Below are 22,803 nucleotides of genomic sequence, written 5' to 3' on the forward strand. Positions count from 1 at the left end.
AATGCAAGTGCTTTGCCCATTTTAGAGCAAAAACAAAACAAACACAGGCTTATTTATCAGTTTGTTTTAGTTTAAAAATTACATAAGCAAAACCCATATGAACACTAATTATAGATATAGTAGAAAGTGAGGTAAATAATCTTCAAGCTCACATCTTTGATGTGTATACTCAAATATGTACATATACATAAGTATATATTTAAAAAGCAACTATAGATTGTATTATACAAACTTTTAAACATGATTTTCTTACTAGAATATATTCAGATAAATGAAAAAATGGTTATTTAAAATAATGCAGGCCCACTGAAAAACATCTAACTGGTAAGAAGACACAAAAAGAAAATTATCTATTATACCATTATATGTACCATTTAATGGTTACCCTATTATGGTTATTTAAGCAAATTTTCTCATTTTCTACAGTTATAAATAATGCAACAAATATCTTGCATATATCAAATAATTTCATGAGCTTTCAATTTTTCTAAATTTCTAGGAAAAGAGAGTCTAATTCTTCCCAAGCTTTCCCATTTTTAGTATTACCTCTCTACCCGTGTTCCCCAAATTTGACAATACATAGAAAATGTCGAAAATGATTGACAAATGAAACATAACAGAATATCTAACACTTGGCAAGAAGCATTTGATAACAAATTATCTGTGTATGGGAGAACAAGTTAATGTTAAAAAGGGAAATACAGCTTTAAATCTGGATATAGTAAGGGTTGGGAGAAAGAAAAGGCCCAATTGGGTTTTACTTCCTTTAAGTTTAAGGATTTTTTTTCCTTATATATATATATATATATCACAACCAACCAATTGACCTTTCTGCTTTCTATTTATGTAGAGGAAATGTTATCTAATTTCTCTTTTGAGTATAGTTGACACACAATGCTACATCAGTTTCAGGTATACAACCTAGTGATTGGACACATGTATCCATTATGCTATATTCAATCACAAATGTCACTACCATCTGTCCCCATACATCTCTATTACAATAAGTTTAAGGGTGGTTTTTGATTCTGACAGTTCAGGGCAATGAAATAGAAGTTAAGAGTTGGGTCTTTGCAGTTATTTGGATTTGTTAGTTTCAGTCCCGACTTTACTACTTGCTAATCATGTGAATTTAGACACAGTCATAATCTCTAAATCAGTTTTCTCATCTGTAAAATAGGTATTATAATAGTAGTACCTTATGGGATCACTGGAAGAATTAAATATGATAATACAGGCAGAGTTCTTAGCTCAATGCCTGGGCACACTGTAATTATAAAGTAACTTTACATATGTATAACCTAAACTATCATACATTTAGCCAGAAGATAAAAGACTTTACCATCTTGATGTGTAATGTAGTCATCAAGCTGTAATCTTGAATATTTAGTCTTTTTGGAGGAATTTGAATATTTCGTGGATGACATTTTTGCCTTCATATTATTTTATATGATGGAAAGTAGAATGAGAACAGTTTAATAGGTCAGAGGATGAACTATATAAGAATTTCCAGAGGAATCATGTGACTGGAGGAGGAAAAGTAGAGGTGGGCTCCCTGGTGGCCTTTTCAGTCTCTGGGTGGGGGGTTTTCTGGAAAGGGCAGAGAAGAACATGCTATACTGGGTGACATTCAGGATAAGATGGGTTACAAGCCCGTCAGTGAGAAACCATGTTTTGCAACCTCTGTGTACCGTGCAGTTTAAAAAGCACGTTCACATCAGTCATCTCATGAGGTCTCTGCACCAGCCCTCGTGGGTACTCAGGGCGAGTCTCGAGGTCCCCTCTTCGCTAAGATTCCACAGACCAGGGGCCTTGCTCAAGTTTATAGAGAGTTTGGTCTGCAGTTTTCTCCGTTGCATGCTCCTTTATCTCTTTACACGCCCAGGCGTTTGCTGAACTCCAGGATGATGTCAGGGTAACCGGTTAACCCCGACCCAACGCCATCACCCTCGACACACCGTCTCCGGGGAACGGGAAGCCCATCAGAGGCGTTCCGGGGAGAGCGCCTCGGGTCTGTAGCGCGTACAACACGCCACAGGGCGCGCGTGCAACTGCGGCTGACAGTGTCGGGCGTGCCCTGGAGGCGGGGGGCGGGGGTACACTGTCCGGATCCAGAGCGCAGGGGGCTGCCGTCCCGCGCCGCCCGGGAGCGCTCGGGGTCCAGCGGCCGCGCGGCTGCAGCGGCCCGAGCGGCGGCGCGTCCCCGGGCTGCGGGCCCCGCGGCTCTCCCGGCGCCGCCGGCTCCTCCTTAACCCGCGCCGGGAGGCGGCGGCGGCGGCCGCGGCGGCGGCCGGGCGGGCGGGGGAGGGGGAGGGGCGCGAAGCGCGGCGCGGAGGCCGGGGAGGAGCCGGGGCCTGCAGCGGAGCCGAGCCGAGCCCGAGCCCGAGCCGAGCCCCGACACCGTCCGTCCGCCTTCTGGCTCCCCGGGAGCCCGGACCGGCCGGAGCCCGAGGGGTGGCAGCGCCGGGGGCCTCGCGCGCCGAACGGAGCGGACCGGACGGGACGGGACTAGAGGAGGCGCTGCCGCCACGGTAGCCGGGGACCCGAGTCGGGAGCCGCGGCCTCCCGGACCCTGCTACCCAGGCCAGCTCGGGGAGAGCGGGGAGTCGGAGAACCCCACCCTCGGGGCGCCCCCGGAGCCGAGGCGGGAGCGGGGACGCGAGCAGCCTCTCCCCGCGCAGGAGGGGGGACCCTTTCCACTCGGGCGAGGGACCGAAGAGACCCCTGTCGAGGAGAGTCTCGCCTCCCCTAGGGGCGAGGAACACCCCCTCCTGGCCGGGGGACTGACCTCCCGAAGTGGACGGGGGGATCCTACCCGAGGAAGGACCGAGCGAGACCGCCCAGCGCGCCTCCAGCCCTCCAAACGCACACGCGCCGCAGTTCAGGACTTTTGAGGCTCAGAGAAAGGAGGAAATGCCTATGGAGTAGGCGCCCTCCATCCTATCCAGTACTCACAGGGGAGACGAGTCCTGACGTCCAGGAGCGGGGGACGCTCGAGGGAAGAGAAGAGGAGTCGGCTTTCGGCCTCTCAGGAGAGGGGAAGAACTCTCCTCTCAACTTCCTTGCACCTAGACAGTGGAACAGGGCAGAGCCCCTCCGCTCAGATCTCCAGCGGACAGAAAGAGCCCTCCACTCCCGAAAGATCCAGTTTGGGGGGGAGGGGGACTCCCCCAAGGGGGAGGAGACAACTCCTGGTTGGGAGAGGCTCCTCCCCTCCTCCCCAGGGTAACTGGCAGGGTGTGGGGGGTGTGCCACCTTCCCCAGGTAGGACCTCCTTCTCCTCCTCCTCCTCCTCCTCCTCCTCCTCCCTCCGCTCCTCATCCTCAGGGGACCCGGTTCCCCACCCCAGTTTGGGATGTTCAGCCAAGTACAGGAAGAGCCACTGAGGATGAGACCCTTCATCTGCCTTTGAAGAGGGGAGTCCCTCCAACCCCAAACTCCAGTACCAGGTGGTTCCCTCCTTTTACTGGGGGAACCTTGGAGACAGGTTAGTGCTTTCTTTCACCTTCTCTGTCCTCTTTAGGTACCAGTGGGTGTAGGAGGGGCTGACATGGTGGCTCTTGGGTTTCATCACTGGGGAAGGAAAAAAGAGACTCTTCTGGGGAATGGGTTCTGAAGAAGCTCCTGGATTCAAACTTCTATCTTGTTGCAGAGGCTCTGAGAAATGGGTTTCCTAGTGTTCGGTGGCTAGATGGATGGGATTCATTTGAGGTCCCTAGGGACGCGTATGTTTCCATGCTGAGGTCAGAGGAATATCAGCAAACACCTGCATTTTCAGAACTCCATCCATACTGTGTAATAATGATGGATACTTCCCAACCAGGATCCCATACTGCCCCCCATTCTTGGGCTTTTTTACTTCACTAAAGTCATCGTGGCATTTCATGGCCTAGACTTGGCTAGGGCTTCCACTGATATTAGCTGTTCTTACCTTGTAAGACTCCGTCAGCTTAATGTCTACCAGAGCTGTTCTCTCCAACCCACTGTGATTACCATCTCCTGGACAAGAAAGTCAGTCTGTCCCCACTCACCCTTCCTCAGACACCAGGAGACCTCCTCTTGCGGCATACTCATTCCGGATGGAAGCATGCCTCTATCAATAAAATCCAGAGGGAAAATGGAAATCCTAAATGTCCCAAGGCAGGAAGAAAGGGTGTAGGGGAACACCAACTCCTGGGTTGAAATTCTTCCATAATGCTGGCCCTGTACGCCTGTCCTTGTGCCCTACACAGCTCCTGTCCACAGCTCCCGTCCTCACCGCCGTTTCATCAGGAAAAAGCACATCCTGGCTAGGAAGAGAGGGGTGTTGCTGCTCAGTCTCCTTCCAGTCTTTCGTCTAAAAAAGTTGATCACCAGGGAGATTTGACCTGTGATGAATTTTCGTTCAGAAACCACCTAATAGTTTCATCTTTTCCCTTCCCATTTCTTGTTCAGTTGTGTGTCCCTGGAATCTTTTATTTAAGTTTCTTTCATGAGATATGAGCAGGAATCACCAAAGACCAGCATTGTCAGAAAAGGCAGGAAAAAGGTGCCAGGACCTCCTTCTAGCTGACACCGGGCTACGTGTTTAGCAGTGTGTCTTGCAGCCTGGGATCACTAGCTGGGCGCCCGCTTTCCTGCTTTACCTTTAGTACATCTCTCATTTTCTATGTGCACCTATAGCAAAACCAAGTGCAACACTTCATCCTAAGTGGGTTTTTATGTTTCTTCTTTCTGCATCTGGGCCATAATGGGCTGCCTAAGTCCCTACATACAGCCACTTGGTCCTGGAAACCACCTTACGTGGTGGTATATGAGACAGCGTTATCATCTAGGTTTGTATAGCTGTGTTGTGCATTCTCTACATGGTGTGCCTATGTTTCCTAATTCAGGTGAATGTGGCTCTGTTTTGAGTGGGTACGTGTGTGGAGATAGTCATGTGTTTTTCAGACCAAGCCTCCAATTACCCAGAATCCTATGTTTCTGGTAGGCCTCTAGAAGCCGGTGCCTCTGTTCAAGGACCTGGAGAGGGTGCTGGTAAGGCTCCCTGCTTGGAGGAGAGGGCTTGGCCTGCCGTGGCCAGCGGGAACTCTCGCGAATGGTTGGACGAAAGTCATTTCATATGGCAGGGCATCTCAGTGTCATCCTGGGGTCAGTTCTTCTAGAGCCAGCAGGAGAGTTTAATTTCTGATATCTCTGGTCTCAAAAGCATGAGGATCCTTGGCTCTTAACTTGAGAACTCCCTCCCCTGCTTTGTGAAAAGAGCCGACTCTGGTATAATAGCAACCTATTTCTCCCAAAGTGCTTTCCCAGATGCTGGAATGCAACTTGTTGAGTGGCTCAGAGTGAACTGTATCACAACAGCTCCAGGTGTACCACCACCACACAGTGTAACTGGCCCTGAATTAGGGACGGAGTTTCCCTAATTCTCCTTGCCTCTGCGGTATCTGTTGGAAGCAGATGGCTGTTGGGTTGGATTAACTATGATTTAGAGGGTGCTGTTTTCCAGATCATGTCTTATGACTAGACTTGGTCCCTGCTGAAAAATAAGAGGTGATATCCCCTCGTTCCTTCATATTTGGACTTTACTTGGTCCTGGCATTGGTTAGTAGTGGGGTGATACTATCTCCAAAGTAAAAGTTTTAGATTCTGGCATCCTGAAAGCTATTACAAACTCAGTGCAGGTTTGGTAATGTGAATCATTGCAGGTTTGCTGCTTCCATTCTTACCTCTATGGTCTGCTTTCTATTTTCTAATATTCTCTTTTTTCCCCCATTCAAAATAATAATAATAGTTACACTTACATAACACTTACTAAATGCCTTAAAATATTAATTTGAGGCAATCCTCACAACAACCCTATGCAGGTACAGTTATCATCTCTATTTTATAGATGAAGAAACAACACAGAGAGGTTAAGTAACTTGCCCAAGCTTGCACAGCCAGGACATAATGGAACCAGGATTGAAACCCAGGCAGCCTGACTGGTAATTGGTGATGTGGTAAACTTAACCACTGCTCTATTAGTTTTGGCATTCTGTCCAGAGCAGGAAGTTATCATTCCGGAGTACCTGACCTTGGCACCATCCAGAGAACAATTCCTGGCCTTTTGGATAAAGTGGGAAGAAAACTTTACCTATTATTTTGGATCTTACACATCTCATCTAGGGTCACTAATCCACTCCAACAGAATGTCTTTCTCTTTTTCTCCACCTTTCTCCCAGTACTGTAGTCTTAATTAGACGTCTTGTGGATGTGATGGAGCCTGCCCTTTGGCTGCCTTTCCCAGTTTCTATGGGTATTTCCTTTCAGTCTTCCAGCGCGCAGAGAAGAATGTAGCCTGACTTAGGTTCTGCCCAAGCCCAGTGGCATGGGGCCCACCTGGAGAGAGAGGTCTGGGTAACTAGGTTGGTTGGACTGAGAAATGGAAGTATCTCTTGTTTGCCTTTCTAATAATAGCCCTGCACATTAGCCTCGTGCCATTATTTTGGGGAGCATGGAATGTGAAGCAGCCACGAGCTCATTAAGCTTCATTCACTTCCCTCCAAGGATGAAGCTTTGGCAGTGTTTATGACTTCATCCCTTTTATTGGAGGGGGAAACTGAGGCATCAGGACTTCAGGGAGCACCAGATGGTTAGGGACATTGAGTGAGTCAGTGTCAACGTTGGGAATAGAACTGAGGGACCTCATCTCTGAGGTTCTGTGCACTGGGCTGCCCTTCAAGAATGGGGAAGTGATGGGGGTGAGGAAGTGGGATGGGTAAAGGGAGCATGGTGCTAAAAGATCAGAAGGACCTTTTGCTGCAAGCTTCTTACAAGAATCTGGTCATATTAGGATATATATATATTATACATATATATAATATATATATAAAATATATATTATTAGGATATATATGTTAGGATATATATATCCTAATATATTTGGATATATATAATATATTATTATATATAATATATATTATGTATATATTAGGATATTTAAATATATGTGTTTAAAGGTTATCTTTATTCATGAGAGAGACACAGAGAGAGAGAGGAAGAGACATAGGTAGAAGGAGAAGCTGGGTTCCTGCAAGAAGCCTAATGTGGGACTCGATCCCAGGACCCCGGGATCATGACCTGAGCCGCAGGCAGACACTCAACCACTGAGCCACCCAGGCATCCCAGATTAGGATATATTTTGAGTGCCAGGCAGTATCTGGAGGGCTGACTGAGAGAATGCTGGAGAAAGGTTAAATTTAACCTCTCCTAATCTGGTGCTGGTGTAAGGCTAGGGAAGATCAGAGAACAATCAGCAAAGGCTGAGCGCTTCCCTTTCCACAGTTCAGAGTGATTGGCATGTGCCAAATGGGTTCTGTAAACTGCTTGAAATGTATTATCATGTCCCTGTCCAGTGTTGAGAGACTTTCAAATGAAGGGTCTGCGGAAGGCTTCTGTGTTCTTAAGATGAGGTTTCCTAGGGATTCCTAGCAGGAGATACTAGGAAATTCTTTACAGACCTCCCCTTTTGGGGAGGACCCAGGAGAACTCTTGTCACTTGCTTATTGTCACATTACTGTTCGGATGTGATTACCCACCTGCAGGACCAATGATTGCCCCAAGCGCCCTGCTTTACCCTGGATGCTGTGGTGTTTTGACTTAGTAATGTGCTAGGAGGTCTGAACCTTCCTAGAATGATTAAATGTCCCTATTAGTGTCCAAGGGTTTCCATGATTTTAAGGCAAAATGGTGGTGGTGGGCTGGAAAGGATGGTGGTGGGGAAAGAAGCTAAGGATGGAGAAATCCCTTCATGATGCTATTTATAAATAGCTTTTTTTTTCACCCCATTCTCCTGTCAGACAGTTCTTCGGTTTCATTTGGGTCTCATGCTGTTCAGGCCCCTGAGGCACTGAGGTGTTTCCTTCAGCTTTGTGGAGTGGGTGTGTTGCTGGTGAGGAGCCCAGCGCAGGGTGCATGTGCCTACATGCAAAGATTGTGTGGGCGGGGACCTTGGGGGACAGGGACATGAGTGAGAATGCTGATCCTTAGGAGAGAGGGTCAGTCTCAAGGGGAGGAGAGTCACTGCCACGGGAGATGGAGTGAGCTGACAGCCTGTGAGATGTGTTGGAGTCAGAACACAGGGGGAGACAGTCATACCTGGGCTTGAGCTTCTGACTCTGGAGTGTGTAGATTCGTGTGGGGTCCTAACACTTGTGCATATCATCCAGGTGCGGATTTAGACATTACAGACATGATGTGTTTCTGTACAGGGCCAGCTACCCCTGGCTCCTCCTGAGAAAAGCCCTGGTGGGACTGTCAACAGGGACACGGGAAAGAAATACTGGCCGGCCTCTCCGGGCAGTGCAGGCACAAACCTGTCAAGCAGGGAGTGCTCAGGGGGGGGTGGCTGGCATGGGCACTCGGGGAGCGCCAGTTGGCTGCCAAGCACTTCCTGCCAGCCTTCCGAGACCCTGCAATAGCAGAAAGCAGCACCCGGTGTCCCCCCCTGCCCCCCCGCCGCAAGATTTCACTCTAGCTGCACCTCTCTGCCAGCAAGAGCGCCCAGGCTGTGTGGGTGGCGGCAGGGTGTGCAAACATCAGGCGTGGGCGGTTTGGCAGCACCAGGAGTCTGCATGGAGGTGCAGCAAGCCTGCATGCCTGGCTGGGAAGGAAGGAGAGAGGAGGGGGGCGGGAGAAGGGGAGCCAGCTCTTAGCCCCAGAGTGGCTATTTTTAGCCAGGCTATCTGATTGTTACCGGTGTGCACACAGCTGGGTGTCTCCCCCAGCTCAGTGAAGCCCAGCGGGCTCAGAGGTGGGAGGTCCTTGCCCATGACTTCTTCCTGGTGTTGGTGTCTGTGGGCGGGAGCATGCCAGGGGTAGCTTTAAAGGTGTGGGCAGCTGTGCTCAGGATGTGTTACATCTGTGTGTGACTTTGTGCTTTGCTGGTAATGTACATTGTATACCTAACTGATCTCTGGGTATGGGGGCCACTGTGTATGTGTGTGTCTTGCATCTGTCCTTTGCTGATTGTCATATATAATTCCTGCTTGGGATAAATCTCATATGCCTCATGTGCACATATATGGGATTAAAAAGGGTGAGTGCTCAAATCTACCTAATACGAAACATCTTTAAAAGTGTTGGTGTGTGCTTCGTTGGTGTATACTTGTGTTTACACTGTTTTTCTTTACATGTTCATTTGTGCTATCTGTGGATCTCGTATGTAAATAAAACAAGCATCACATAATTGGAGAGTAGACTTTGGCTGATTTTATATGGTCTATTAAGTTTTCAAAAAAATATGATACAGTTTAAGATATTGTGTTGTAGGGGTTTAAATAAGGAGAATTGAGGGAATAGCACAACTGGGTGGGTTGTTTGACTTCTCTTTTAGTCCTAAATGAAGGGAGAGTCCTGTTGGCTATGTTCTACATTAAGATACAGGGTAAGTACCAGTCTGTCATCTGGTAGATGATTGGTGGTATATTGCTTGGGAGCTTTGGGGACCCTTGGTTGAGGACTGTCCTGTGACAGTCTCCCATGGGAATTATAGAGGGAAGAAACTCTACTTCCCTTAAAGAACTAAGATTTGAATATTACTTGGTGCTACTAACCAGATAAAACACTCATCTATTCTATTTTCCTCTCCTCTTTGTTCTCTCCTCTGCAGAACCCAGAAGTACCATGGCTTCTGACCTAGAGAGTAGCCTCACCTCCATAGACTGGCTCCCCCAGCTGACCCTTCGAGCTACCATTGAGAAGCTTGGGAGTGCCTCCCAGGCTGGGCCTCCAGGTGGCAGCCGCAAGTGTCCCCCAGGCTCACCCACAGATCCGAATGCCACCCTGAGTAAAGATGACGCAGCAGTGCACCAGGATGGCAAGCCACGATACAGCTATGCCACCCTCATCACCTATGCCATCAATTCCTCTCCTGCCAAAAAGATGACCCTCAGTGAGATTTACCGCTGGATCTGTGATAACTTCCCCTATTACAAGAATGCTGGCATTGGTTGGAAGGTGGGATGGCTTCTATAACTTGCGACAATCTTTTTCTCTACTTTTGTTTCTTCCTATAACCTGGTCCAGTCCACTCTGACCTGTTTCAGAGATGTGTGAACTTAAAATCTTATATATCTCCCATCCCCTACTCTTTTTCAGAGTTGAACAACTTTCATAAGGTATATCAGGGAAACTCCAGTGATATCGAGCCACTAAGTGTAGTTATGAGGATGGCAGGATGCTGTTGCTCAACATACCCTCTTACCTTCTGAGTCCTCAAAAAGGAGATTCATTCATTTCACAAATACTTATTGCCACTCTACTATGTTCAAGTCACTGTGCAAGGCATGGCATTGCTTCTTCCTACCTAGAGGTAGGAGTCTCATCAGATTTCCAAAGCTTTGTTGCACATAGTCCTCATCTTTTGAAATTTGTATACTACTACTACTACTACTACTACTACTACTACTACTACTGATGATGATTAGGTCTTTCACCAACAGCCTATTCACCAAGCAAGTAGTAACAGCATAAGTTGTTTGGCTGGCAATAGAGGAAGAAGAAAACTCCTCTTCCAAGCAAAGAAAGACTGATGTTCTTCATCTTTTGGAACAGTAACTCATTTGCCAGTTGTTGAGTAGGAATGGGGATTTAATGTAGTTCTTTTGCTCTGTAAATCACTAGTTGACATACAAACCAGATAATGATCTGGAGTCTATTGAAAGCATTCAGCTTTTCCTTCATGAGTGTGTCCCTGCTAGCTACCACAACCCCCAGCCTCACTCAACACACATATGCAACATTCTTTCTTTCCTCCAAATGCAGCATTCTGTGGGCTGTGGAGAAAACAAAAGTGAACTTGTGCCTTTGTTTTGTTCCTAATTTATATTTTGTTTTTATTTATATAAACAGTTTTAAAGTATTATTCTTTTACTGGAGGCAGAATGAATTAAGAAACTGGGCAGATGTGATTTTGAGGTGTTTATATACCTGTTGTCAGTTGGGTGGAAAGATTGAAAAACTATATAACCAGAAAGATTGTGTAGTTTTATATATATATATATACCAGAAGCACCTGGTACTTAAATAGGCATTACCTCCCATTGATTAAATTTCTGCATTTTCTGATCTCCTTGCTCTCACTATCTGCTAGGTAAGTTCCTCCATCAGTATAGTTAAGAGGTCCTAAGTTTGTCAGATACCGGAACTTTATTATGTATGTTACATCCTTTTGTGTCTGTCCCTCTGTGTCCTACTGGAAAACTTTCTGCTTTACACAATGCTCAAAGCTAACTTGCTTCTCTGCTTCCCTAGAATTCGATTCGGCACAACCTTTCTCTCAACAAGTGTTTCCGGAAGGTACCCAGACCTCGGGATGACCCTGGGAAGGTGAGACACTCCTGTAAGCATCGAAAGGAGGAGCAGGAAGGAGAGTAGTTGACAGCCTAGAGTCCTGTGGCTGTTTTAATTACCCAGAAGAGGAAATAAGTTAATTAGAGAAGCAGCTTTATTTTTTTTCTTAAAGGAAGAGTGTGGCTATCATGTTTGTGAGCCCCCACGAGCACGGGTGACTAAGAAAAAAGATTGTGAAATCTTTTTTTTAAATAGAATTATTTATGGTAAAGTTAACTTTAATGCCCCCTTTCTTATGTGTGGCACTCTTTCTAGATGTGAAAGGTAGACTTAATAATCTTTGTAGGAACTTTTCTATACAAAAAAGCCCATCACTTTTATCTTCAAAAGGAAAAAGATAAAAAGATAAAAAAAAAAAAAAAAAAAAAACAAAAGGAAAAAGATAAATCAATGTCTTCATTTGATCAATGTGGATGCTGGAGTTCAGGAGAGCATTGCCTTAGATCACACAGAAGGGGAGGGTTGTGTCTGGGCATTTCCAGCTCTTTGAACTAAATACTATCATTTTACTCCTCCAGAACAATCGAGGCCTGTGTTCGGATCACATACCTCTGACTTATTCATTGAGCTTTTAGGACAAATGTACTCCTCAAAAATAGCCAGTACCCTCAGGATTCTCTGTGATTCTCCAGTTACTTTTCTTAATATAACTTATTTTTGTGTGTGTGTGTGTAGAAATTCTCCCAAATATCTACTTTCCAAAGGTGGAAATTTCCATGTATACTGATTTTGTTTTCTCTGGGGATGGGTTCTCTTTCCAGGGCTCATATTGGACAATCGACACCTGCCCTGACATCTCCCGAAAGAGAAGACATCCTCCAGATGATGATGTAAGTCTGCACCTCATGGGGAGATGCCATTGCTGAGACAGCTGATCCTTCTACATCCTTTTCTGTCTATTCAGTCCTTTCCTATGTTTGGGGCAAAGGATGAATACCAGCAGAGTTGAAACCATCGATCTCGGGAGGATGTTTAGCTTCTGCTTCTAGATTTCTATTCTTTTATAACCCTCAGCTATCCCAAGACTCACCAGAACAGGAGGCAAGCAAAAGCCCACGGGGAGGTGTACCAGGGAGTGGAGAAGCCTCACTGCCTTCCGAGGGGAATCCTCAGATGTCACTTCAGAGCCCCACATCTATCACCAGCTACAGCCAGGTAAGAAGTAGAGGTTTCAGGGTACATGGGGATGGATGGGTAGGCGAGTGGGTGGCTGAACAGATTCCTATATTTGCCAGTTCAAAATGATGTATTGAGTATCTGTGACGTATAAGGCAAAGAAATTGGGAAAGAAAGGGAAAGCAGAAGAGGGAGACAGAGAGAGAGAGAGGATATGTAACAGAACTTTGGGAAAGATAAGGGGGAAGAAAAGTGGTGAGAAGAGAAGAGGAACCAAAAAGGTTATGAGAAAGGAAGATGGACAGAGCCTAGGAAAAAGGCTTGAGTTACATCATGATAGGAATAAAGGAGATAGGAAGGGACAGGGTATTTATTCATTGAAAAGTTAGGAGAGGCTAAAGACAAGCCAGAGAGCTTGGTGACCATTAAGGGGATGTTTGGGTCCTTATTTTAATACATGGATCAAGTCTTTCTTACTCCTTTCTGCAGGGCACAGGATCTGTGGATGGTGGAGCGGTAGGAGCAGGGGCTCCAGGCCGAGAAAGTGCTGAGGGTCCCCCTCCCCTCTATAACACCAACCACGACTTCAAATTCTCCTACTCAGAGATCAATTTTCAGGATCTAAGCTGGTCCTTTCGCAACCTCTACAAATCCATGCTGGAGAAATCCTCTTCCTCCTCTCAGCATGGTGAGCCTGCAGTTGGGATGAGGCCATGAACGTCCTTATACTCCTGAATGGGTGATAACATTCTCTTCTCTCCCTTCTGTCTTATTTTTCATACAAGGAGAGGTTGATCACTGGTCAGGGGAACCATCTCAGAAACCAAAAATGTTTGGAGTCACACTCTTCTGGCTTAGCTCTGAAGGACAGCTGTTTCAAGAGGCAGGCTGGGTTATTAGCTTCAGAAAGTGAGTTGGAGGGATTCCTCTTCTAAAACTAAGGGCAGTGACTTTATGGCTGCAAGCAGGTCATTTAGAGGATGGCCACCAGGGGACAGCAGTGGTTTCCTTTCCCTCAGAATCTGTTTCATTGTGAGACAAATTAATTCTTTAGTATATTTATATTTATACTGATTTTTAAAAAAGATTTTATTTATTTATTTGAGAGAGAGATGAAGAGAGAGAGAGAGAGAAATAGTGAAGGAGAACAGGAAGCAGGGAGAAGAAGGAGAAGCAGGCAAGCCTGATGTAGGGCTTGAACCCAGGACTCCAGGATCATGACCTGAGCTGGAGGCGGATGCCCAACTGGCTAAGCCACCCAGGCGCCCCTATTTATGTTGATTTTTTTAAAAAGATTATTTATTTGAGAGAGAGAGAGAGAGAGAGAGGTGTGCAGAGAGGGAGGGACAGAATTAGTCTTTAAAAAGACGCTGTGCCAAGTGTGGAGCCCAACTCCGGGCCTGATCACACCACCTGAGCTCGTGAGATCATGACCTGAGCCGAAATCAAGAGTCAGACCCTCAACCAACTAACTCACCCAGGCACCCCATGTGGATTTTTATTAGGAAAAATCTCAAACAGATGCAAAAATAGAGAAAACAGTATAATAAACTCTTAGATTTCCAGCTTTTAAAATGGCCCAATTTTAACAGGTACCAATATTTTTTCAGCTCATTTACCACCCAGCTTTTTTTTTTTTTTTTTTTTAATTGGAGTAATTTAAGGCAATTCCTAGACATGTCATCTCACCTATGGATACTATTTCAGTGTGCAGTCTTAATGATGAAGACTTGGTTATCCAATGCCATTATTACTCTTAATAGAGTTGATAATACTTCCTTAATATGTCTTCCTTTATGTCTTGTCCATACTCAAATTTCCCAAATTACCATGTAAGAGTAATCTAAAGTTCTTATTGGGAAGTCTCCTTGAGAGATCATCTGGTCCAGCCCTCTGTGATTCTTGTTTGTTTCTGGTTTTAAAGAAATCAGAGGTAGGGGTCAAGACTTCAGGTCAGGCATCAGAGCTTCTTGTTCCTACAGTCACCTTGTACAGGCCACAGGAGATGAATGAGATGATTGAAAATGGTTGGAAGCCACCTTTCGGAAATGTATATTAATTGCCGTGGATTTCTTTTATTTATTTATTTACTTATTAATTATTTTTGTAAAGATTTTTATTTATTCATGATAGACACAGAGGGAGAAGCAGGTCCTTCGCGGGGAGCCTGATGTGGGACTCAATCTCAGGACCCCGGGATCACACCCTGAGCCAAAGGCAGATGCTCCACCACTGAGCCACCCAGGCATCCCAGATTTCTTTTTTTAGATCCTGGGGGATTTAGATCTAGCGTTATGGTCTAAGATTATAGCCTTTGCTTGAGGAATGAGTGCAGGCCAGATGATTGGTTGATCAGGAGGGGGGAGTAGGGAGGGGCTCTCATAAACAAAGTGAAAAATTAGGTTGAATGAGGACTGCCAAGTATTAACTCAAGTTTAATTGTGGCTGAAAGCCCCTACCTGGTCTCAGTTTCTAGTTCTCCCCTGCCCAACATGTGTGAGAACTTCATCTATCCTTGCTCTACACTTTATCCAACTCCATTTTTTGGTAGTGAATCCAAGAAGAGTGTAGACACAGTAAAGAAGAAGAGAGAGCAGGTGCCCAATGGCTTTATTTTATTTGTAATTTACTTTCTAAACTTCACCTGATATCTGACTTATTTTGACACTTTGATTCCAGCCCTACCCCCAGATCCCTGAGGAATAGCATAAAAAGGTGCAGGCTGACCTTTTTGCTAACATTTTAGCAGTTGCCGCACTATCAAGGCACTCCATCTGTTATTAGAGATGGGAGAATGGTGGGTGGCAGAGGATGCCAAGAGGACCGTTGCCTTCCTAGAATAGCCTTACCCTTGGAAGTCTGGGGTTTCTGCCCAAGACCTCCCATCTCAATCGTGGAAATCTTGTTTAGTGAAAAATGCATCGGGGTGCCTGGGCAGCTCAGTCTGTTGAGAGTCTAATTCTTGATTTAGGTTCAGGTCATGATCTCAGGGTCTTGGGATTGAGCTCTGAGCTCAGTGGAGAATCTGCTTGAGATTCTCTCTCTCCCCCTGCCCCTCCCCCTGTTCACATATGCTCTCTCTTTCTCAAATAAGTAAATGAATCTTTGGAAAAAAAAAAAAAAAGAAAAATGAATTGCCCAATTCACTTGGCTATCTCCTCCTACCCTGTAGGCTTCTCGTCTCTCCTGGGGGACATGCCACCCTCTAACAACTACTACATGTACCAGCAGCCGCCGCCGCCACCTCAGCAACAGCAGCAGCAGCAACCACCGCAGCCACCACCCCAACAGTCACAGCCGCAGCCACAGCAGGCACCAGCCCAGGGCCCCTCAGCTGTAGGGGGTGCTCCTCCATTGCACACCCCAAGCCCAGATGGTTGTACCCCACCAGGTGGGAAGCCGGCGGGGGCTGAAGGCTACGGGCCTCCCTCTGTGATGACCATGCATCCACCCCCACTGCAGCACGGAGGCTACCACCCACATCAGCACCATCCCCACCCCCACCCTGCCCAGCAGCCACCGCCGCCACCACAGCAACAGGCACAAGGCCAGGCTCCTATGAACAGTACTGGCTTTGGTGAGTGAGGAGGGTGCAGGGAGATCCAAGAAGAGGGCCAACTGCCCCCCTTCTTCTGACTATGGCCTGGAGGTACAGTTGGTTAGGAAGCTGACAGTGGGTCTCTAGCCTCGATCCCCCAGCACAGCATCTCTGAGTGAACAGATGTTGTTACTTAGAGCTCCATGTTACAGACTTCTTTGACCACCTGTGATTGCTTTACATATTCTCCTGCCTGTGAGCTAGGTTGCCTATCCCCTAAGCATCCGATAGCTTTACTATTTCTTGATCTCCAGGGAGAGAGATTTTAAGATTATCTTGGTAACATAATTGATAACCTTGCATAGTCGGAGTGCTTATTATCCATTCTCCTCTCCTCTTTACAGCCTTTCCTCCTGACTGGTGCTCCAATATCGACTCCTTAAAGGAAAGCTTTAAGATGGTGAATCGGCTCAACTGGTCCAGCATTGAGCAGTCACAGTTCTCAGGTGAGTAATGAGAGGAACCTCTTCCAGAGGGAAGAGGAGCATGTTGTGAGTTGAAAGCCTAGTAGAAACCAGCAAAGCAGAAGGGAGTGGTTAAATGAAGTGTGGGGATGGAGGATTCTATTGTTTCCCCTCCATATTTCCCAACGTGGATGATGCCAATGTTATTTTCAAATTTCATAATTTTGCCTTAATGCACTAAAAATATGACCATGTTTTATCTTGGCTAGTTCTGTCCTTAGAGAGGGAAGGCTCTCAGGAATTCAGAAACCTGGACCACTATTTTGTAGTTTTGTCACCATTTACTGGCTAATTCATTTGCTCACTTTGAAATTTTGTTTTCTTTACTGGTGGAGATGGAAATTATGATAAGAATTTAGTAAGGAACAAATAGAAGAAGAGTTTGAAAATGTAGAGCTCTAAGAGATGGCATTTGTTTTTGGCAATGAACCTAATCAGTGGCGTTGATTCATGATGTGGTTGGGAATCAGTGAGATAGGGGTAAATACCGTAGGGGCCTCAGGACCTCTGCAAAGGGTAGCATTTCTTGCTTCTCTGTTTGCAGAACTGATGGAGAGTCTACGGCAGGCAGAGCAGAAGAACTGGAGCCTCGATCAGCATCACATTGCCAATCTGTGTGACTCTCTCAACCACTTCCTCACTCAGACTGGTCATGTGCCCCCACAAGGGGGCTCCCACCGGCCACCAGCCCCTGCCCGTATTGCTGACTCCTGTGCCCTTACCAGTGGCAAACAAGAGCCAGCCATGAACCAAGGTAGTGAACAAAGCAAGTTGCCAAGGAGGTGGAGATTATGACAAAAAGAGAGGGGGAGGTAAAGGACAGAAGAGAGTTGAGAAAAATCATCTGATGAGCAGTGACCCAAACTGAACAGTGGGACTAGTTTGTCTACTACATTGACTGAAGGTTTAGTGTATTAGTAAAGTCCCGTATTGAAAAACTGTATGATTCTCTTTTTACACCTTAATTTGGGAGATCAGAATTACTTAAGAAAAGGGAGGAGAAAGTGCCCATTCCAAGTTTGTGTCTCGGCTACCCCAACCTGGATCATATCAGGTGGTGTCGTGATTCTCTGTGGTTACATGATCTTCAAGCCAGTGAAACGAGATTCAAGGATCGTGTTTCTATCTCTGTTTCTATATTTGTCATCCTTTGAATAGCCTTGATATTTTATAGTTCCAGGGACAATTAGGGTCCCTTCTTACCCTAAGCTATAAGGACCAACAGCTCCTGCAGAAAGCCTTTGTGCTTGCTGGAGCAACCAAACAGAGCAAGGAAGGGAGCAGATATGAAGGGGAAACAGAGTACTTCTTTCCCCCTCTATAGTGGGCCCACTTCATTGAATAGAATGAAGCTTACTCAAGTAACTCCTATCTTGTTTTGGCAGTGAACTCTTATGTGCACCCACAAGCCCCCCACCTCTACCCTGGCCCATCACCAATGTACCCCATCCCCACCCAGGACTCAGCAGCATACAATCGCCCAGGTAAGAGCTGGGAAGCTTGTTTCTCCAACAACCCAACCCTCTCTGCCCTGATGAGCTGTTTTGCTTTCCTCTGGCTCTGAGCCTGCATTCTCTTCCCTTTTGCTTGCCCCTGCTGGGAGTAGGTAAGCCTTCATGATCCCTAAGGCTGGAGGGTGGGCCCATTTGTGAGGGAGGCATATGTCATGGGAGACCAAAGAAGATTGCTTTACTTTAAGCAAAACTTGTGCCTATGATCATAAAAGGAAGTAAAAGCAGGGATGCCTGGGTGGCTCAGAGAGTTGAGGTCTACCTTCAGCTCAGGTCATGATCTCGGGGTCCTGAGTTTGAGCCCCAAGTCAGGCTCCCTGCTCGGTGGGGAGCCTACTTCTTCCTCTCTCTCTGCCCCTCTCCCAGCTCGTGCTCTCTCTCTCTCTCTCTCTCATTTGGATAAATAAAATCTTGAAAAAAAAAAAGAAAAAGGAAGTAAAAGCATGCATGCAGACCCAAGATATAGAACATTTATGTCCAGTTTTGGAATCTAGATGGAAGACATGCTCAGGCAGATACAATGAACATGTCATCCAGACATACCTGCTTTGTGCCCATGTCTGCTTTCCCGTCAGCTGACTCCTCGTATCAGGGATCTGGGATTGAACTACCTCTGATGGGGGGTAGGGAGGGTTGGAAGGAGACCCTAACTTGCCATAAAGAGTATAAATTGAGCAGATCATTCCCTTTTAAATACATTTTGGAAAATCACTATTATTATCCTGCCTAACCACAAGTGTTTTCAATTTTTCGGGTGACATCAGACTCTCGGCTCATGCATTCCTTATACATTAATATGTTTACAAATTCCTGTACTGTGACTTTATATAATAGTACATTCTATATGGGTTTTTTTCATTATTACATGATCTTCATAAGTATAATTCTTACTGGTTGCATAGTATTAAATTGCCATGTGACCTATGTTTGCTCTGGTTTATTTCCACCACTGAAGTGGTGGCTAGCAGCAAAAATAACTCTGGGCTGATAAGGACTATAGTTTCACCAGCCCTTCCTCATGGGGCTGAGCATTGCCAAATAAGGGCACCAGCCCCTTATTTGGGGCTGAGCATTGCCAATCTAGATGGATAGAATAACTCTCCTTTTAATTTCTTTTTCTCTTCCCAACAGCACACCACATGGTCCCTCGGCCACCAGTTCCACCTCCTGGCGCCAATGAGGAGATCCCTGATGACTTCGACTGGGACTTGATCACTTAGGGCATCATGGAAAGTGGCCATGAGCCCAGGGCTGGGCGGCGAAGTCTGGCAGTGGGGCAAGAGTGGTCCCAGCCCATCCCTTCCTCCTTGCTGTATATAGTTATATATCCTCTTTTTTTCTTGCTCTGTCAGAGAAGCCACCGCAAGATGCTGCCGAAGATAACCCCCTCTTTCCTGCCTCCTTCTTCCTCTTCCTTCTTGTGTTTTTCCTAATTCTTTTATTATTATTCTTATTATGGTATTATTATTATTATTATTATTGTTATTATTATTATTGGTTATATGCTATCCCCAGTCTCCTGTCCCTCCCCCACAGACCGTGTTCACCCCTTGCTAATTTAAAATCTGGCTGGAAGGTGAGGCCTTGATGCCACAGAGAAAGGTTTCAAACCTTGATTGACCTTTCTCTTTGAGAAGCTCAATGCTGATCTCACCTTTTGGACCTAAATTGTTTTCTGTTCCTGTCAGTTTAGTCCAGTACTAGAGAAGCCACATTCTCAAGTAAAAGGGATCTAAAACACTGCTTCATAGCCATGAATTTGCAGGTTCTACTCAATGGTGCTAATTTTGTCCTCTGAGCTCTTTTTTGTCCCTTTAGATCTTCAATCCTTACCTCTGCCAATCCTCACTCCCATCTAGGGTAAGAGTGATGGTGGTGGTGCAGGAGGGTGATAATAAAATCCTAGTGGAATAAGAAGTCTGGGTTGGGTGGAGTCAAGTGCTGTAGAGGGGTGATGGAATATAAAACGGTCAGTTTCTATATGTTACTGGAAACTTCCATTGGCTTATTCCTACCCCTTAGTCTATTGGAGATAGATTGGTCTTAGCCAGAACTCTGCTTCTGTGGTAGGATTGAGGACAACTATACAGCAGAGGTTCAGCTTTTAGGAGATAGTTTCAATTTAACCCTTTTGAATGTTTAAACATAATTTTCTCTGGAAATTAAATGTGGCTCATATTTGCACTTACAAATTCCTTCAATCCCCTTTTCTCATTTGGCAAATAGTATTTTGTCTTCCTTCAGTTGTTTGCTGAGCTCTTCCTCCCCTTTTATTTTCTTCTCCCATTTTCTAGAACTCTCAAGAAAGAAAAGCAAGCCATTAACACTCTTAGTTTCATCATATCCTAGGGCAAGATGGGAACCTCTTTCCCACTGATCGTAGCAGAACCAAACCTATGGTGTCGATGGTAAGAAGGTGAGGAGAGAGAGAGAAGGAGTGGGTATACACATGGGCAGGGAGTATTTCAGTTATTTAGCTGTGTAGGCAAATGCTTCTCTTGAAATCCAGATCATTGGGGCTGAAGCTTTTGCCATTAGGCTTCTGAGGGGTAAAGGAAATTGGTAGAGGGTAGTAAATAATTTAGAGAGGAGAGTTTATGAGGGCCAAGGGAGACCCCTTCCCAGAAAAAGATAAGGAACAAACTTCTCTCCTTTAATGAGGAGTGGCCATGAGTTACTGCTGCAAAGCACTTAGTGTATGTTTAATGTTAACTGTTGAATATTAGCTGCAAGAGGGAAGAGCAATTTTACTTCTGTTTTTATTTCACTGAATGTTTGCTTTCTGAAAGCTACAGAATGACATGTAAGGAATGGACAAGGCCACTATCTCTGTTATTTCTGCTTTTTGTTCATATTCTTTTATTTACCCATGACTTCCAGGAGATCTGGCTTTCCATTCTTCTGCTTTTCCCCTCACCCACCCCTTCCTTTCTTTTTAAGGGGGTTATATGCAAGAGTTTGTTGAAGAAGGCTGAAGCAGAGGGGCATGAAAGGGCGGTTAACTAAAGAGCACTTTATTTCTGTGAAGTTCTTTGTAAGATATGAGGGTGTGAGTGGCTTGAATCCCCCGCTGTTGGGCTGTCAGTGGGGTTGAAGTATCACATGATATTTCCCATTGAGGAAAGGAGAATCTCTCTTAGAGGGTGGCAAAATGCCTTTGCCCTGTGTCTGTTCTAGGCATCTCTTCTTTATTCCTTCTAGTCAAGGTGCCTCCTAGACACAACTTCCCATCTGTCTTCCCTCTTCCCTCTTTTCCTCTAAAGACTCTCTTTACAGAGGATCACTTCTCTTTTCTCAATCCCTGTTCTACTCAGATCTGCACAGGATTTGCAAGGGTAGACAAAATTGTACATGTAAATGTCCCTTGTTTACGATTTCAACTGTGTCTTCTGAAAACTAGTCTCATTAGGACTCTGGTGGGCTGCCAGAGTAATTGAAGTTTGGGGCTAGGGCTGGAGATGGGCTATCAGGCCTCCTGGGATCTTAGCTTCCTTCCATTTCAACTCAGCCTGGCTAAATGGCACAGGACAAAGCTGACTCTCTTTGGGCCTCCGTTTTCCCTCCCCTCCATGAAATGGAAACAATACTCCTTTTTCTTGTTGGTCCAGCATGGCTGGGCTCAAAGTATAGTCGTTGTTGTATTGGGTGATGTGTGCAAAACTGCAGGACCTCACTGCCTATAAGAGGACATAAGGGAGAAATGGGAGGAGAGGGACAGGAAGAGCAATTATTTGGTATAGATATACTCATCCTTGCTTTCCTCTCTTCAACCCCCATGTTTCTGGTTTGGTGAGTCCCTTGTACCACCCATAATGCTTTGCATTGGTGCAGGCTGGCAAGGGGGTGTGTGATCTCACAAGTTGTTGTTGTTGTGTTTTGCATGCTTTCTTAATAAAAAAAGAAAAGGAAGAAGAATGTTTACATGGTTTTATCTTACTGGTGCTGGTCTCAAATTTCTTTTTGCCAGGGTAGGAAGGGAGAAGAGTGGAATCATATGTTTTCAACTGGCCTTGGACCCCTTCCCTACCTCCTACCCCCACATTCAATTAGTTGATCTTGAAATTTTTTTTTAAGGTTTTATTTATTTATCCATGAGAGATGCAGGGTGAGAGGCAGAGACAGAGGGAGAAGCAGGCTCCCCATAGGGAGCCCCATGTGGGACTCAATCTCGCGACTGGGATCACAATGCTGAGCCAAAGGCAGACGCTCAACCACTGAGCCGTCCCTTGAAATTGTTTTGTAAGATTGATGGGAAAGGAGAATTAAAAGACATGCTTTTAACATTGATTTTTCTTTCAAATGCTATTAAATGTGGTGAAATATTGTTGGGAGAGACAGTCACTGCTTGTAGCTTGGTGTGTGGACTAAGCCACTTTGCTTGTGTTCTGGGATATTTCAAAGTTTAGAGATACAATTTCAGGAGGAGTTAGGTCTCTGTCTGGGATTTCCTGTGAATACTCACAGGTACTTACCAGAATTTTTCATAAGAAAAGAGGGAATTCCAATTGTAGGATTTTTTTCAGAATACATTTCCCAGGAATGGAACTCTCAAAAGGAATCTAGGAATGGAACTATTGAATCTTTACAACTATGCCATTCACCCAAATATCCTGTACACTAAATACAGGAGTCTGCAACTTACACCCAGGGTCTTGTGAGATATGTTGGGACTTTCAGGAGTCTAGCTAGTTGCTATTATAGCAAGCTTCCAGCTACCCACTATGAGATTTATTTGCTGTAT

The 22,803-nt window shown here is 45.5% G+C and overlaps 1 protein-coding gene across 2 annotated transcripts; it reads left to right on the top strand.

The window, feature by feature from the left end:
• Positions 1–2,358: 2,358 nt before the first annotated feature.
• FOXJ2 (forkhead box J2) lies at positions 2,359–21,977 on the top strand. 2 transcript variants are annotated; one of them, XM_025995268.2, is made up of 11 exons: positions 2,359–3,487; positions 9,632–9,978; positions 11,275–11,349; positions 12,135–12,203; positions 12,388–12,528; positions 12,979–13,177; positions 15,662–16,066; positions 16,432–16,533; positions 17,096–17,305; positions 17,937–18,035; positions 19,194–21,977. In XM_025995268.2, exons 2-11 carry the CDS (start codon positions 9,646–9,648, stop codon positions 19,280–19,282), a joined length of 1,722 nt encoding a protein of 573 aa, XP_025851053.1. In that variant the 5' UTR covers positions 2,359–3,487; positions 9,632–9,645; the 3' UTR covers positions 19,283–21,977. The 2 variants fall into 2 exon arrangements, with proteins under 2 accessions (XP_025851053.1, XP_072622180.1); XM_072766079.1 differs by lacking the exon at positions 2,359–3,487 and adding an exon at positions 10,120–10,333.
• Positions 21,978–22,803: the final 826 nt, after the last annotated feature.

This window comes from Vulpes vulpes, chromosome 8 (genome assembly GCF_048418805.1).
Source record: "Vulpes vulpes isolate BD-2025 chromosome 8, VulVul3, whole genome shotgun sequence".
Taxonomy (NCBI): Eukaryota; Metazoa; Chordata; class Mammalia; order Carnivora; family Canidae; genus Vulpes; species Vulpes vulpes.

Bases quoted from the DNA above. Each gene is read 5' to 3' on its own strand.
- FOXJ2 (XM_025995268.2), top strand. From the start codon at position 9,646: ATGGCTTCTGACCTAGAGAGTAGCCTCACCTCCATAGACTGGCTCCCC. The intron at 12,529-12,978 runs GTAAGAAGTAGA...TCCTTTCTGCAG, and splicing joins CTATCACCAGCTACAGCCAG to GGCACAGGATCTGTGGATGG. The intron at 18,036-19,193 runs GTAAGAGCTGGG...TCTTCCCAACAG, and splicing joins AGCAGCATACAATCGCCCAG to CACACCACATGGTCCCTCGG.